General features: G+C 37.1%; 1 protein-coding gene across 1 annotated transcript in view; it reads right to left on the bottom strand.

The window, feature by feature from the left end:
* Window positions 1-1321: 1321 nt before the first annotated feature.
* cerk (ceramide kinase) overlaps window positions 1322-13194 on the bottom strand; it is a 37431-nt gene continuing 25558 nt past the window's right edge. Inside the window, exons 11-13 of the mRNA XM_052555274.1 lie at window positions 11377-11582; window positions 10091-10311; window positions 1322-3591 (exon numbers count right to left, since the gene is read on the bottom strand). Coding sequence (XP_052411234.1) covers window positions 3504-3591; window positions 10091-10311; window positions 11377-11582 — 515 coding nt within the window. The 3' untranslated portion in view covers window positions 1322-3503. The remainder of the gene's footprint in view (window positions 3592-10090; window positions 10312-11376; window positions 11583-13194) is intronic.

A 13194-nucleotide genomic window follows, 5' to 3' on the forward strand; every position in this document is an offset into this window, starting at 1 on the left:
GAGTGGACTGAAGCCAGAGTCAGCACATCAAGAGTCACCACACTCAGACATCTTCAGCTGTCACATTCCTAGAACCAAGCCACTCCTGAACCACAAAAAAAAAAAAAAAAAAAAAAAAAAAAAAACCTTCAGAAGCATCTTACCTGGGATAAGGAGAAAAAGAACTGGACTGTTGCTCAGTGGTCCACAGTCCTCTTTTCAGATGAAAGTAAATTTAGCATTTCATTTGGAAATCAAGGTCTGGAGGAAGACTGGAGAGGCACAGAATGCAAAGTCCAGTGTGAAATTTTTGAAGTCTGTGATGATTTGGGGAGCCATAACGTCTGCTGGTGTTGCTCCATTGTGTTTGATCAAGTCCAAAGTTAATGCAGCCATCTACCAGGAGATTTTGGAGCACTTTATGCTTCCAACTGCTAACAAGCTTTATGGAGATGCTGATTTCATTTTGCAGCAGGACTTTAGTACCTGCCCACAGTGCCAAAACCACTTCCAAGTGGTTTGCTGACCATGATATTACTGTACTTGATGGCCAGCAAACTCACCTGACCTAAACCTCACAGTAAATCTATGGGGTATTGTGAAGAGGAAGATAAGTAACATCTTTCAAACAATACAGAGGAGCTGAAGGCCGCTATCAACGCAACCTGGGCTTCAATAACGCCACGCCTCATTGAAGCAGTAATTTGTGCGAAAGGATCCCCAACCAAGTATTGATTGCATAATTAAACATGCTTTGGAGATCTTAAACATTTCCGTTTTCTATCTTTTCATTTATTGATCTTTGAGAAAGTATTAAATTTTTTTTTATTTTCCTAAACTATGACTTTTTAAAGTCATAACCATCAGAATAAAAAATGGATAGTCACAATGGATAGTCCAATCAAAAATGAAAATCCTGCCATTAATTTACTCACCCTCATGTCATTCCAAAGTTGCAAGAACTTGTGGATACATTGTTTTCATTCAGATCGAAGCATAAACAATGCCATGCATCCGCGACAATTTAGGCTATACTTTTCGCATAAAAAAAATCATCTCATAACTATGAGAAATTACGGTTTCAAAAAAAGTAGATTCCAAGATTCGAGTAAGAATTTTTTTACTAGTTACAAATGTGCTTTGTATTAACAAAAATATAAAAATGTCAGAAAAATAGTCTGCTATTTTGATTGCTATATGCTCCCCCAATATATTTCATTTATCTAATTTTATTTTGCATGTTTTATTATCATTTTGGCATTGTTCATGACAGTTTTAGTGAGTTTCACACTTACATCCTCAATTTCCAATGAATCTCTAAAATTGACCACTCAGAACACTATTGACCGTTCAATAAACTTTATTCATGGACTTTCTTTACATTTGATTCAATACATCAAAATAAACGTCAGGTCTTCCATATCATCTCGAGTCCTGCAAGATGACTTCATTATCAGTCATTACTGAGTCTTGACAAGTGCTTGACTGCATAAGGTGACACCCTACTGAGAGAACTCGGTTTAACTCCAGCTGAAAACACACAACCAGTACTGGACAACCATTGTAGGACATTATACGGCCACCTGTCATGAGGCAGAAATGAACTGCAGCCGCCAGGGCAGCACAAAGGTGAAAACTGTGGCCACATTCAAGTAATTAAAATGGAATATGAACGGTGTCTTTGGATCAGTAGGGAAAGTTGGTGGCACATCATGTGCGTACACAGCGTGTATTGAGATTGATTAGGTCTTAAGTAGGCAACCAACGATAATAGAATAGCTGTCAAATCCACACGCTTTGACATTGGCTTAACTACACACAGCACAAATACTGTTACACACACAAGAATAGCAAGCCACAGCTCATAATTCATAAACAGAAGAGGTTCTCGTTACATCTTCATTGCCTGGTCGCATATGAGGACATCTTTTCCAAGGTCCTTAGTATACATGTGTGATTAACATTTAAACTCCATATTTCATTACAATAATTCAAAGGAAATGTGCTTATCTGTCATGAAAATAGTGTCACAATACAATGTAAAAATACATAATGCAATTACATTTCAAAAAGGTTTTCATTGTCACTGAAGAATATCATTTCTTAATTTTCTTTCTAATTTCATGGTGAAATGAAGTGAGATTCTCACACAACAAATATCTGAAGCCCACTTCCACAGGGAAAAATTAGAGAAAAAATAAATAATTAAAATGTACTCACTTTTATTTACTTTGGTAAATAAAAATCATGAAACTATACCAAACTATAACAAAAGTCAAAATTATAAGATATTAAGTCAATTATGATATAAAAAGTAAAAATTATGATAAAGAAAAAAATTTAAAGTTGTATATATTTTTTTTTTTACCAGTATTGTATTGTATTTAGCTTTAATTCATTTTTAGTTTAGTTTTAACTTATGACCTTTTAAAATTATAATTACTCCTTTTATTTATTATATAAATTTTTATTTTTAGTCATTTTTAATTATGATTCAAAACAATTTGTATTTTTATTAGTATCATTTAAAATCCTTTTGTTTAAGTTTTCAATAATGACTTAATTATGACCCAATTATGACAATAATGTCATAATTATGATTTACCAAAACTAGTTTTTTTCTTATGTGGCAAAAATGAGCTTCCGGACAATCTTTCAGTCTATGAAGGACGTGAACAATGTTTTTTCCTGTAATAGCAACAGAAATTGTGTTGCCTTTACAGATGCGTCTTGGGAAATCCATACCCTCAAATCACAAGTGCAGCTCAAGGAAACATATTAATTGCATATTAAAGCAGCTGACATGCACAACAGCGAAAAGCAATTTCTCTGTCTATGATAAACGCCTTCATTCTTCGATACCGCAGGAACAATAAGAGCTTTCATAAGAAATAAGACATCAGCATAGGAAACACAAACACAAAATTCATTATAAAGGGAGTAAATATTCTCAGGAGTTGCAACCAAGGAAGACAACGCAGAGAAGAGTGCTACAGTATTTACATTTACATTCCGTCAGCTGAACAGCCGTATATACACTGACCCTGCAGTGACACCGCGTAGCTGTCAGTGTCTAGCTCTCTAATGCTACATTTCCATGCATTAAATGTCGAGAAAACATAGAGTTTTGACAGTTCCAGGAATCTGACTTTGGGATTTTATTAGCGCTACTACTCTCAAGACCAGCTTGATCGTGGTGGAAGACAAATGTTGACAACTGGAAGCTGTCGCATGCAGCAAGAGATATCACCAGCTACTTCGAGGACTCCAAAGGTTGAAATGAAAAATGGGCAATGCTAATGCCTAGCTGAAACAGCTGATCCTATCTAACACAAATCTAATACAGCCTATATACTGTAAATGCTGTGAAAATGCTGTTGACTCCATGCCTCTTCATGATGATTATCTGGGTAAAACAGCATAAGAAACAGTATGACATTGTGCTGAGCTGAAGGCGACTCTTCCATTCAAAGAATCTCAGTCTTTAATGATCCAGCTGGAGGTTTTTTAAGTGAAGTGGGGATCTATATTGCACAGTGAGTGTACGGGTCCTCAAACACCTGCTGCTCTTCGATGCCTCTCGCAAACAGCTTGATCAGCTGGCAGTGGACCCTAAGACAGAGAAAGAATAAACAAAAATCAAACAAAATGCTAACACTTCACTGGAACAAACAGCATGCTAAAAACCACCCTAGGCTTACTGGAAAAAAAACCCACGCCTGTGTGTGCGCTGATAAAAATGATAATGAGGTGAAATAAATCCTACAGAAAAAAAAACTAATGTAATTTCTACATGAAAAAGTTAGTTCAAGCGAAAATAAATAAAACAAATCTTCTCAACGTTTCTGATACTGGTGTTCCCATTTTGCACTGGGGCATGAATAATAAGGCAATTTTTCCCCCTGTTGTTCGGCTGTATTTACACTTTTTTTTTAACATCATTGATTTTATTGTTAGGCTTAGTAACTTGTGATTTTGTCACATCTGGAGTTCATTTCTGACTTAAGTTAATGGATATTGCATTTGAAAATAATGTACCACCTGCACTCAACCCTACCCTAAACCTAACTCATAGACTTAACAAAAGCAAACACGAGAGAAAATCCCATTTGCTGAAGCAACCTCACCATTTCAAACACTCGTGTAACTCGTACCAGAGCGCTCCACATGACAAGTGCAATGCTATACCAGGCGAGCTACTGAGCAACTTTACTATGTTTACTACTAATACTTAAACTGAACTGAGCTGGATGATCACGTCACTGAATCAATGATGAACTGACTTTAACTGTAAATTAGGTGTTTACTGTTGAATTACTACACAATATTTTCCTGTTTAATACTGCAAAGCTAACTGAGACAATTTGTAAATTCATTAAAAGTTCTATATAAATAAAAGTGACTGTCAAAACACTTCCCCTGGAATAGTGTTAATTTCAGCTAAAAACTGCAGGGAATTGTATATGGACAGGTTAGTTTTTTGGAGTTATCTAAAAATGTAGAATGAGGCATGTTTTTCCAATGAGCCTGCTCTGATTAAATATTTATACTCTAATATTGTTTATTTAATGTATTTTTCGGACTATAAGTCGCACCTGAGTATAAGTCGCACAAGTCCAAAAATACGCCATGATGAGGAAAAAAAACATATGTCGCACTGGACTACAAGTCGCATTTATTTAGAACCAAGAACCAAGAGACAACATTACAGTACCGTCTACAGCCGCGAGAGGGCGCTCTATGTTTTCAGTGTAGACTAAAGGAGCACTGAGCAGCATAGAGCGCCCTCTCACGGCTGTAGATGGTAATGTTTTCTCTTGGTTCATGTCAAATTAATTTTGATAAGTCGCACCTGACTATAAGTCACATACCAGCCAAACTATGAAAAAAAGTGCGACTTATAGTCCGGAAAATATGGTACTTAAAGGGATCATATGACGATGCTAAAAATAACATAATTTTTTGTATTTGGTGTAATACAATGTGTTTATGCGGTTTAAGGTTATAAAAAAATACTTTATATCTGAATGTGTCGCCTTTCTGAAATGCTTAGATTTTTACAAAACTCATCATTCTCTGCTGTTTTCCCAGCTAACCAGTGCATTGTGATTGGCCAAATACCCCAAGCGAATGACTTAAATGTTACGCCCTTTACCATATTTAGAAACTCACAGCGTCTCCACGTCATGGCGGCGGCAGCAACAATACTACAGCGAGAATTAAAGTTATGCCTTCTATCTTTGCGTAAACATTTAGGTGGTGTAATTCAAATCTTCCAACACAGTGACATAGATGTGTGGGGGCGTGTTTGAATGAGGCATTTTAGGAAGGCATGGATGAGTCTTAAATTTTATAAAGAATATTTCCTCTGGTTTGAGACTTTAGTCTTTGCAACTTTACATACATGCTTAATACGCATATGCACAAACAGGTTGCACAACACTCCAAAGGAAAACTTGAAATAGCATATTATGCCCCCTTTAAAGGTCCCGTTCTTCGTGATCCCATGTTTTAAACTTTAGTTAGTGTGTAATGTTGTTGTTAGAGTATAAATAATATCTGTAAAATTCTAAAGCTCAAAGTTCAATACCAAGCGAGATATTTTATTTAACAGAATTTGCCTCCATAGAACGGCCCGTTTGGACTACATGCCTCTAGTTCCTGCAGTAATGACGTCACTAAAACAGTTTTTTGACTAACCTCCGCCCACAGGAATACACAAAAAAGGGGGCGTGGTCTTGTTGCACTCCGACGGAGAAGAGGAAGAGTTGCGTTTGTGTTTGTCGCCATGTCTTTGTTTGGGCTTCCCAGGGACGCTGTACTTAGAGATCAATGGTTACAATTTTTGTTTAACTCTGTTCCTGAAAATTATAATCCACTTGTCAGAGGTGTCAAGTAACGAAGTACAAATACTTCGTTACTGTACTTAAGTAGAAATTTGGGGTATCTATACTTTACTTGAGTAATTATTTTTCAGCCGACTTTTTACTTCTACTCCTTACATTTTCACGCAAGTATCTGTACTTTCTACTCCTTACATTTTAAAAATAGCTTCGTTACTGCTATTTTATTTCGGCTTGTTGTCATTCTGGCTTGTCATAATTGAGAAAAAAAATATCCAGATAAATCGCGCCATCCGGATGGAGTGAATTTGATTGCGGTTGGATGAGAAGTATAAACATATACCATTCCGACACCCACCCTATTGGTCTGTAGGCGATCCATCCATCGCACCTGCACATGACACAAATCACATCACACTCCAGCAAGGACATAGCCGGTTTGGGGGTCGTTTATCAAAAATTATATTTCTTAAAAGTAGGGTGGAACTGGCTTCCGATCGCCTCAGAGTCAGTCCCCTTAAATTTCATATGAAACCGGCGTCAGACCGCGGTCTCCTCTCTGTCTTTCGGCGCGCTCTGCAATCCGAGCTCAGTGATCAGCCGTGAAACAGTGATTCAATGCGAGCTCAAACAGAGACAGAGGACACAAGGTGTGTGTTTCTCGATAGATTGTTAGAATATCTGTATCCGTGCAGTTCTTTGTCATAAATACAGTTTACAAAAGGTCACGAGTGAGCAGTCGGTTTCTCATCTAGTATAAAGTTTTCGCTTGTTACCGCGCGCTCATCACAGCCGTTTCCTCCAGCGAAAATCTAGCCCTTAACACATATGAACGAACGCATACTTTAATTACTCTTATTTAAATATACTTAATACACTACTGTGCAAAAGTCTTAGGCACGTTAGTATTTTCACTTAAAAGAATGGTGTTCGTCATGATGGTGTGTCAGTATAAAATATCAGTTTACATTTCCAAACATCCATTTTGCCGTCGTCAAACTGCTTGTGCATTCAAAATCGCACTAGATTATTATTAAAATTAATGGCAAACTGATTTTTCCTAAGGACACACTACAGCAAAATATATAAATAACTGACTTAAAACACTCTTTTTGGGGTGAAAATACTATATTTTCTTTTCCATAAAACTTTTGCACAGTACTGTATTTTAAAAACGACATTGTTGCTACTTAATAAAGAATGACCATACAGTAATTCACAGGACTGATTAAAGACAGTGACAGACAGCACTCATCTTAACTAAATATCAGAGTGAGTGACAGAGATACAGTAGAAACATTATGTGTGCTTTTGTATTAAATAATGACCCAGATTGTGAAATACATTTATTAGCCTTATTAAGGGAAGCACAACTTGGGAAATGAGAGCATCCAAGGTGAAAGCTATGGATTTATTTTAAATATTTATAATATTCTCTAATGTTATCCATAGTTTTTTTAGGTTATTTTTTTTAAAGTATCGTTTAAGGCACCGTTTAGGCGCCGGTACCATTTTAAAAGTATCAAAAAAGGCACTGGACCCTTCTTAAAAGTTATTATTTCTCACTGGCTCATTTACCAAATGGGGGCTTTCTCTTCATCCTCCACAAATTAAGCTGTAGCTAGTTCGGTAGCGAGACGTTTTAATAAATTATCGTTTGCGAATGACGACGCGATTGACAATTTTGTTATAACTAGGCTTTACCAACTTTGTAACCCCGAACACTGGACATAGCAGACATATGTACCGAATACAGGAAGCTATCGATCAAGAAGGTATCAGGATTATGAGTTATTTTTAGTTTTTGATTAACAATGTGGATTAATCATTAATTTTGACAGCACTATAATATTTATTGTATATAGACAACCATACAAGGGTAATTGTTACTAAGCTGGCACCAATGTTCTTGTCCATTGCCCTCACAGATTCCTGCAGCTAAGCTTGGATGTACATTTACATTCCATTAAAGGTTATTGATGACATGCCTCTGAAGTTTGACTTTTTGCACCATAACAATAGTTATTGGCAACTAGTCATCATATCTCTAGCTCTTTAATGTATTTGCATTGTACTAAAATGCGTTCATTTTCAGTGGGCATATATGCGGCTGAAAAAAGGTAGCCTAGCCCTAGTGCATCACAAATTTTTCAACATGAACATTTTAATATAACTTTATAGTCATTATGGCCTTTAGAAAATTTTTTTGAGGGGGTGGGGTAGTGCACAATAGGCCCCTCTGGCACGGCCCAAGCTTTTGTTCTTAATGGCATTTTTTCTTACATTACTTTTACTTTTATACTTTAAGTAGTTTTTTAAACCAGTACTTTTACACTTTTACTTGAGTAAAAAGCTTGAGTTGATACTTCAACTTCTACAAAAGTCTTTTTAAACCCTAGTATCTATACTTCTACTTGAGTATTGAATGCCAATACTTTTGACACCACTGCCACTTGTAAAACTATGTGCAGCACATTTTGCTGAGGACAGCTTCCTCAATCTCAATCAGTTTAATGCCAGATTCGCACAAAGATTATTCTTGAAAGATGGAGCAGTTCCCTCTTTGTCTGGAGAAGGCGTTGTTTATGGACCACAACCGGTAAGTGTATTTTATTATTTTAGTTGGTGCGTTTTAACAGTTTCTGTAACTTATTACACAAAGGGCAACGCTGTTTAGCTTTGTTAACTAGATGGTAGGGCTGTGCAAAAAAATCGAATGCGATTTTCATCCACATCTCGTCAGTAAAAACGCTCCTATGATTATAAGTACATCTCCAGCATGTGCGTTAAGATCAGCATTGCCAGGATTTCAAAACAAATCCTGCCCACTTGCTTCTCAAAACTAGTCTAAAACTAGCCCAATCACATTTTCAGGAGAGCCGCGTGCACTCAGCTGCTGTCGAATCACAACACAGGAACCGCTGGCACTATCAGAACTCGTTATGTATTTCTGAAGGATTCACTTCATAGAACAAGGAAGTCATCAGCCCGTTTTTATGACAGTGAAAACAGTGGTATACAGATAAGTGAATTGTGTGAAAACAACTGTGTTTTTTTACACGTGAAACATGAACACATTTTATATTGCACACTGTAAACACAATCAAAGCTTCAAAAAAGCACGGAAAACGAGACCTTTAATATTTCAATATAAGTGTAATATTTAATTACAATGGTTTGTCTAAATCCCCAAGCCAAACGATTTGCAATAGTAACACTGATGCTTGCCTTAGCAAACACCACTAATGCGTTGTGTCCTAGACTAAAACAAAGTACGAGCAAGTGCTGGTAAGCAATAAATGCTATGTCGTGTTGAGTAAAAGTTTTGTAGTTTAAATGCATGCGCTCCTAGGAGGTTCGGGGGCTCTTTAATTTCCTCTAATTCCACTCAATACTCTGGAGGTGAGTTCAGTGCCAGGCGATTGCCTTTTTCGGCCGTGGTATCATCATCAATTATCTCAACAGGTTATTTGCTTACTCATTCGAGAAACAATTACTGAAGCTGAAAATGGAATAAATGAATGGACTTCTATTTTAATTAAAGGAGGTGAGCCTTTAACAGTGAGAGGGCCATTAAATTAGGAGCATTTCACTGCTACGCATTGTTGACACAGAACAATGGGGCGTGAAGGAAATGATGCATTTGGGCGAGCCGTCATGCAGTATCAAGGAGGAGAACAACTCCTCTGCAGGCACAATGGAGGGAGTTTTTAATTTTAATAGCATCTTTTCCACAGGCTCAAGCCACAAAAGTCCATTTATTTACCCTGTTTAGTATGCTAGTGCTGAGATGATACGATCTTGTGCTCAAAAGACCTCAACTACAGCTTCCACTAATTGACAAACGCTGCTCATTTTGTGTCGGAGGAACATTTTCTGAAAGACTGAGGTCTAAAAGAGACAGTGACATCTCTTAGATATATGAGGAAGTCTGAGTGAGAGTGGCAGTGACGTCCACACCCCTTAATTACAACAACAATGAGGACTTGCTTAAAGTGATTAGTGTATTAAAACTACAATGGCGCACGTTTTCCTTTCTGAAACATGACACGGTGTAACAGTTCTCATTTTCACTAAATGCATCTTTGAAATTCATAATTTTTCATTATTTGTAGAGTGGGCGTTATCACTCAAGTGAAGTATCTAGATATAGCACTTCTGTAACTCGAACAGTGGAGTAATGGGTTCACTTCCACCGAGTCCAATAAATGAACTCATAAAAACCTCAATTGCAAACACAGAGGGTGTATCTGGATAAGGACACCTACCGGACTTGGATGGCAGTGTGTGGGAGGATCTCACCATCACAGTTCCAGTTGCTCTGGGAAGGCATGCAGCCACAGGCTCTGTGCTCCCTGCAGATCTGACTGAGGAATCGCTTGCCTGTCGCTCCGCTGTCTCTCAGGTCCACTTCAGAATCACACTCCTGATATCTGGGGGTGAACCGGAACTGCTTGACCCGGTACACCTCCACAAAAGAGTGATCGAACTGAACAAAGAAAGAGAACAAGGGTAATGCTTACGGAATCCCACATCAAACATCATGAAACGTTAAGTCAAAAAAAAAAAAAAAAAAAAAACATTCTGAGAAAGAGAAATTAAGTTACAAAATATTTTTATTTTAAATAAATATTGTTATTTTTTATCATTCTATTCATCAAAGAATCTGGAAAGAAACAGTAGCACGATTTCAACAAAAAGCAGCACGTACATTTTAACATGAAAAATGAATGAATGCTTCTTAAGCACTAAATCAGCATATTCAAAGGATTTCTGAAGGATCATGTGCCACAAAGACTGCTGAAAATTCAGCACTGTCATTACTAGAGTATATTACTAAATTATATTACAACAGAAAACAGTTATAATGTAATCATATTTCACAATCTTGCTGTTTTTACTGTATTTTTCACAAAATAAATAAACCCACGTTGAGGATAAGGAGCCTCTTATAAAGTGATTAAAGAAATCCGACATTTTTAGATTCATAATGTCATAGTAAATTTAGGTTCTGAATTTACAAAAAAATTAATAAAAATAAATAATAATAATAATAATAATAATAATAATAATAATAATAATACTATATTTTGATGAGAAATAAACTTGGCTGGATAATTTTATTTGTTATTATTAAATATTTGTGATTACTGGATAAAGATCGTTTTGATAAAGACTGAAATTATAAAGAGGCATTTCTAGTTGTTTAAATATTTTAGGAGTTAAAAAAAGCATTAAAAAAAAGATAAATTGCCATGAATTTCAAGGTTTTCTATGACTTCAGAAACCCTGCTGTTACTAAGAACTTCAAAGAACATAATTATCTGCTCTTTTTCCAAGAAAAAAAAAAAAAACCTGACTTACAGTTAATTAAATATACATATGAACTTATACTACTATATAAAATATAGAGTTAGCATTTAGTGGATAGCGGGGATACTTTTTTGAAGTGTGCCAGTTAAAGAAAGTGGTGTTTTTTCACAGCCTTTGGTGAAACATGAATGGAATATCAAGTTAAATCTACTGATGTTTTCTGCTGAGATAAATCAGGAACCTGGTCGTCCTTATTGGTGTGGCGCAGCAGGTGGCACAGGAAGTCGAGTCGGGAGCACTTCCTGACGAGGATGAGGTCAGTAGTTCCATCTGCTAAGTGCGCTGACGGCGAAAGCCCTTTAGGACTGCGAGGACAAGCACAACTCATGCTGGCAGCATTGATGGCCAAGAACTTTCCCCTGATGACCGTCCACGTATCCTGACACTCTGAAATACAGCAACATCATGTGAAGTGAATAACTAGTATACCTCTGAGTAATGAAGTCTATAGACCCTTGTCACAAACTTTCATACATGCATTTACACATATTTTTTACGTGGATAGTCAACAGTAGGCCACCACCAAGAACACCCTAACCTCTCATAACCTTATTTTAATGTTGTAGGCTATAGACATCATACTAAATAAGTAACTTGGCAATTACAGGTCAACTAATTCTCATTAATTATCAACTACATGTCTACTAACTCTCAGAGTAGAGTGTAAGGTTAGGTTTAAAGGGTTAGTTCACCCAGATAGCAAAATTATGTGATTTATAACTTACCCTCATGTTGTTTCAAACCCGTAAAACCTCGGTTTATCTTTGGAACACAGTTTAAGATATTTTAGATATAGACCGAGAGCTCTCAGCCCCTCCATTGAAGCTGTGTGTACGGTATACTGTCCATGTCCAGAAAGGTAAGAAAAACATCATCAAAGTAGTCCATGTGACATCAGAGGGTCAGTTAGAATTTTTTGAAGCATCGAAAATACATTTTGGTCGAAAAATAGCAAAAACGACGACTTTATTCAGCATTGTCTCTCTTCCGTGTCTGTTGTGAGAGAGAGTTCAAAACAAAGCAGTCTGGATATCCGGTTCGCGAACGAATCATTCAGTTCACCAAATCGGCACTGAATCGTTTTAAACGGTTCGCATCTCTAATACGCATTAATCCACAAATTACTTAAGCTGTTAACTTTTTTAATGTGGCTGACACTCTCTCTGAGTTAAAACAAAACCAATATCCCGGAGTAATGCATGCACTCAAACAGTACACTGACTGAACTGCTGTGAAGATGAACACCGAGCTGAGCCAGATAACGAACAAAAGACTGACTCATTCACGAGTCAAGAACTGGTTGCACCGGTTTTCGGACCACCAGTAGTTCTTTCGGACAGTTCGATTCAATAAACCGGTTGAAGAAAACGGTTCACCGGTTCTCTTGCGCTCGACGTAATGGCGTTTTTGCGATGATTGCTCTTGATTCAAGCCTTCGGTTTACCCGCGCTCATAACACTAGCACAGAATCAGTTCAGAATCAATCACCAAAAGAATCAGTTCAGTTCAGACGCTCTGTGTGTCGGTCTGCTTCACGCTGAATCACACATGCGCAGTATCATCAGCTCCTCTGATCTCGAATCAGATGCGTCTGACAGAAACGGTTCTTGACTCGTGAATGAATTAATGTTTTGTTCGTTATCTGGCTCGGCTCAGTGTTCATCAACCGGATGTCCAGACTGCTTTGTTTTGAACTCTCTCTCACAACAGACACAGAAGAGAAGACAATGCTGAATACAGCAGTGTTAATTTCGTTGACTAAATATTTTCGTCATTATTTTCGTCACGAATATATTTTTGCTGACGAAAACGAAACGAAAACTAAAATAGAAGGCACTGATGGAGACTAAAACTATGACTAAATTGATTGACATTATCGTCAACGAATAAAGGACGAGACGAAAATAGACTGTGACGAAAATCAAATCAGCAGACGGGAGAGATGCGAGGAATGAGCAAAAGAACCGGCAAAACAGAACAGACTGCATGAGAGAAGAGA

The sequence above is a fragment of the Carassius gibelio genome, chromosome B4, assembly GCF_023724105.1.
Source record: "Carassius gibelio isolate Cgi1373 ecotype wild population from Czech Republic chromosome B4, carGib1.2-hapl.c, whole genome shotgun sequence".
Lineage (NCBI taxonomy): Eukaryota > Metazoa > Chordata > Actinopteri > Cypriniformes > Cyprinidae > Carassius > Carassius gibelio.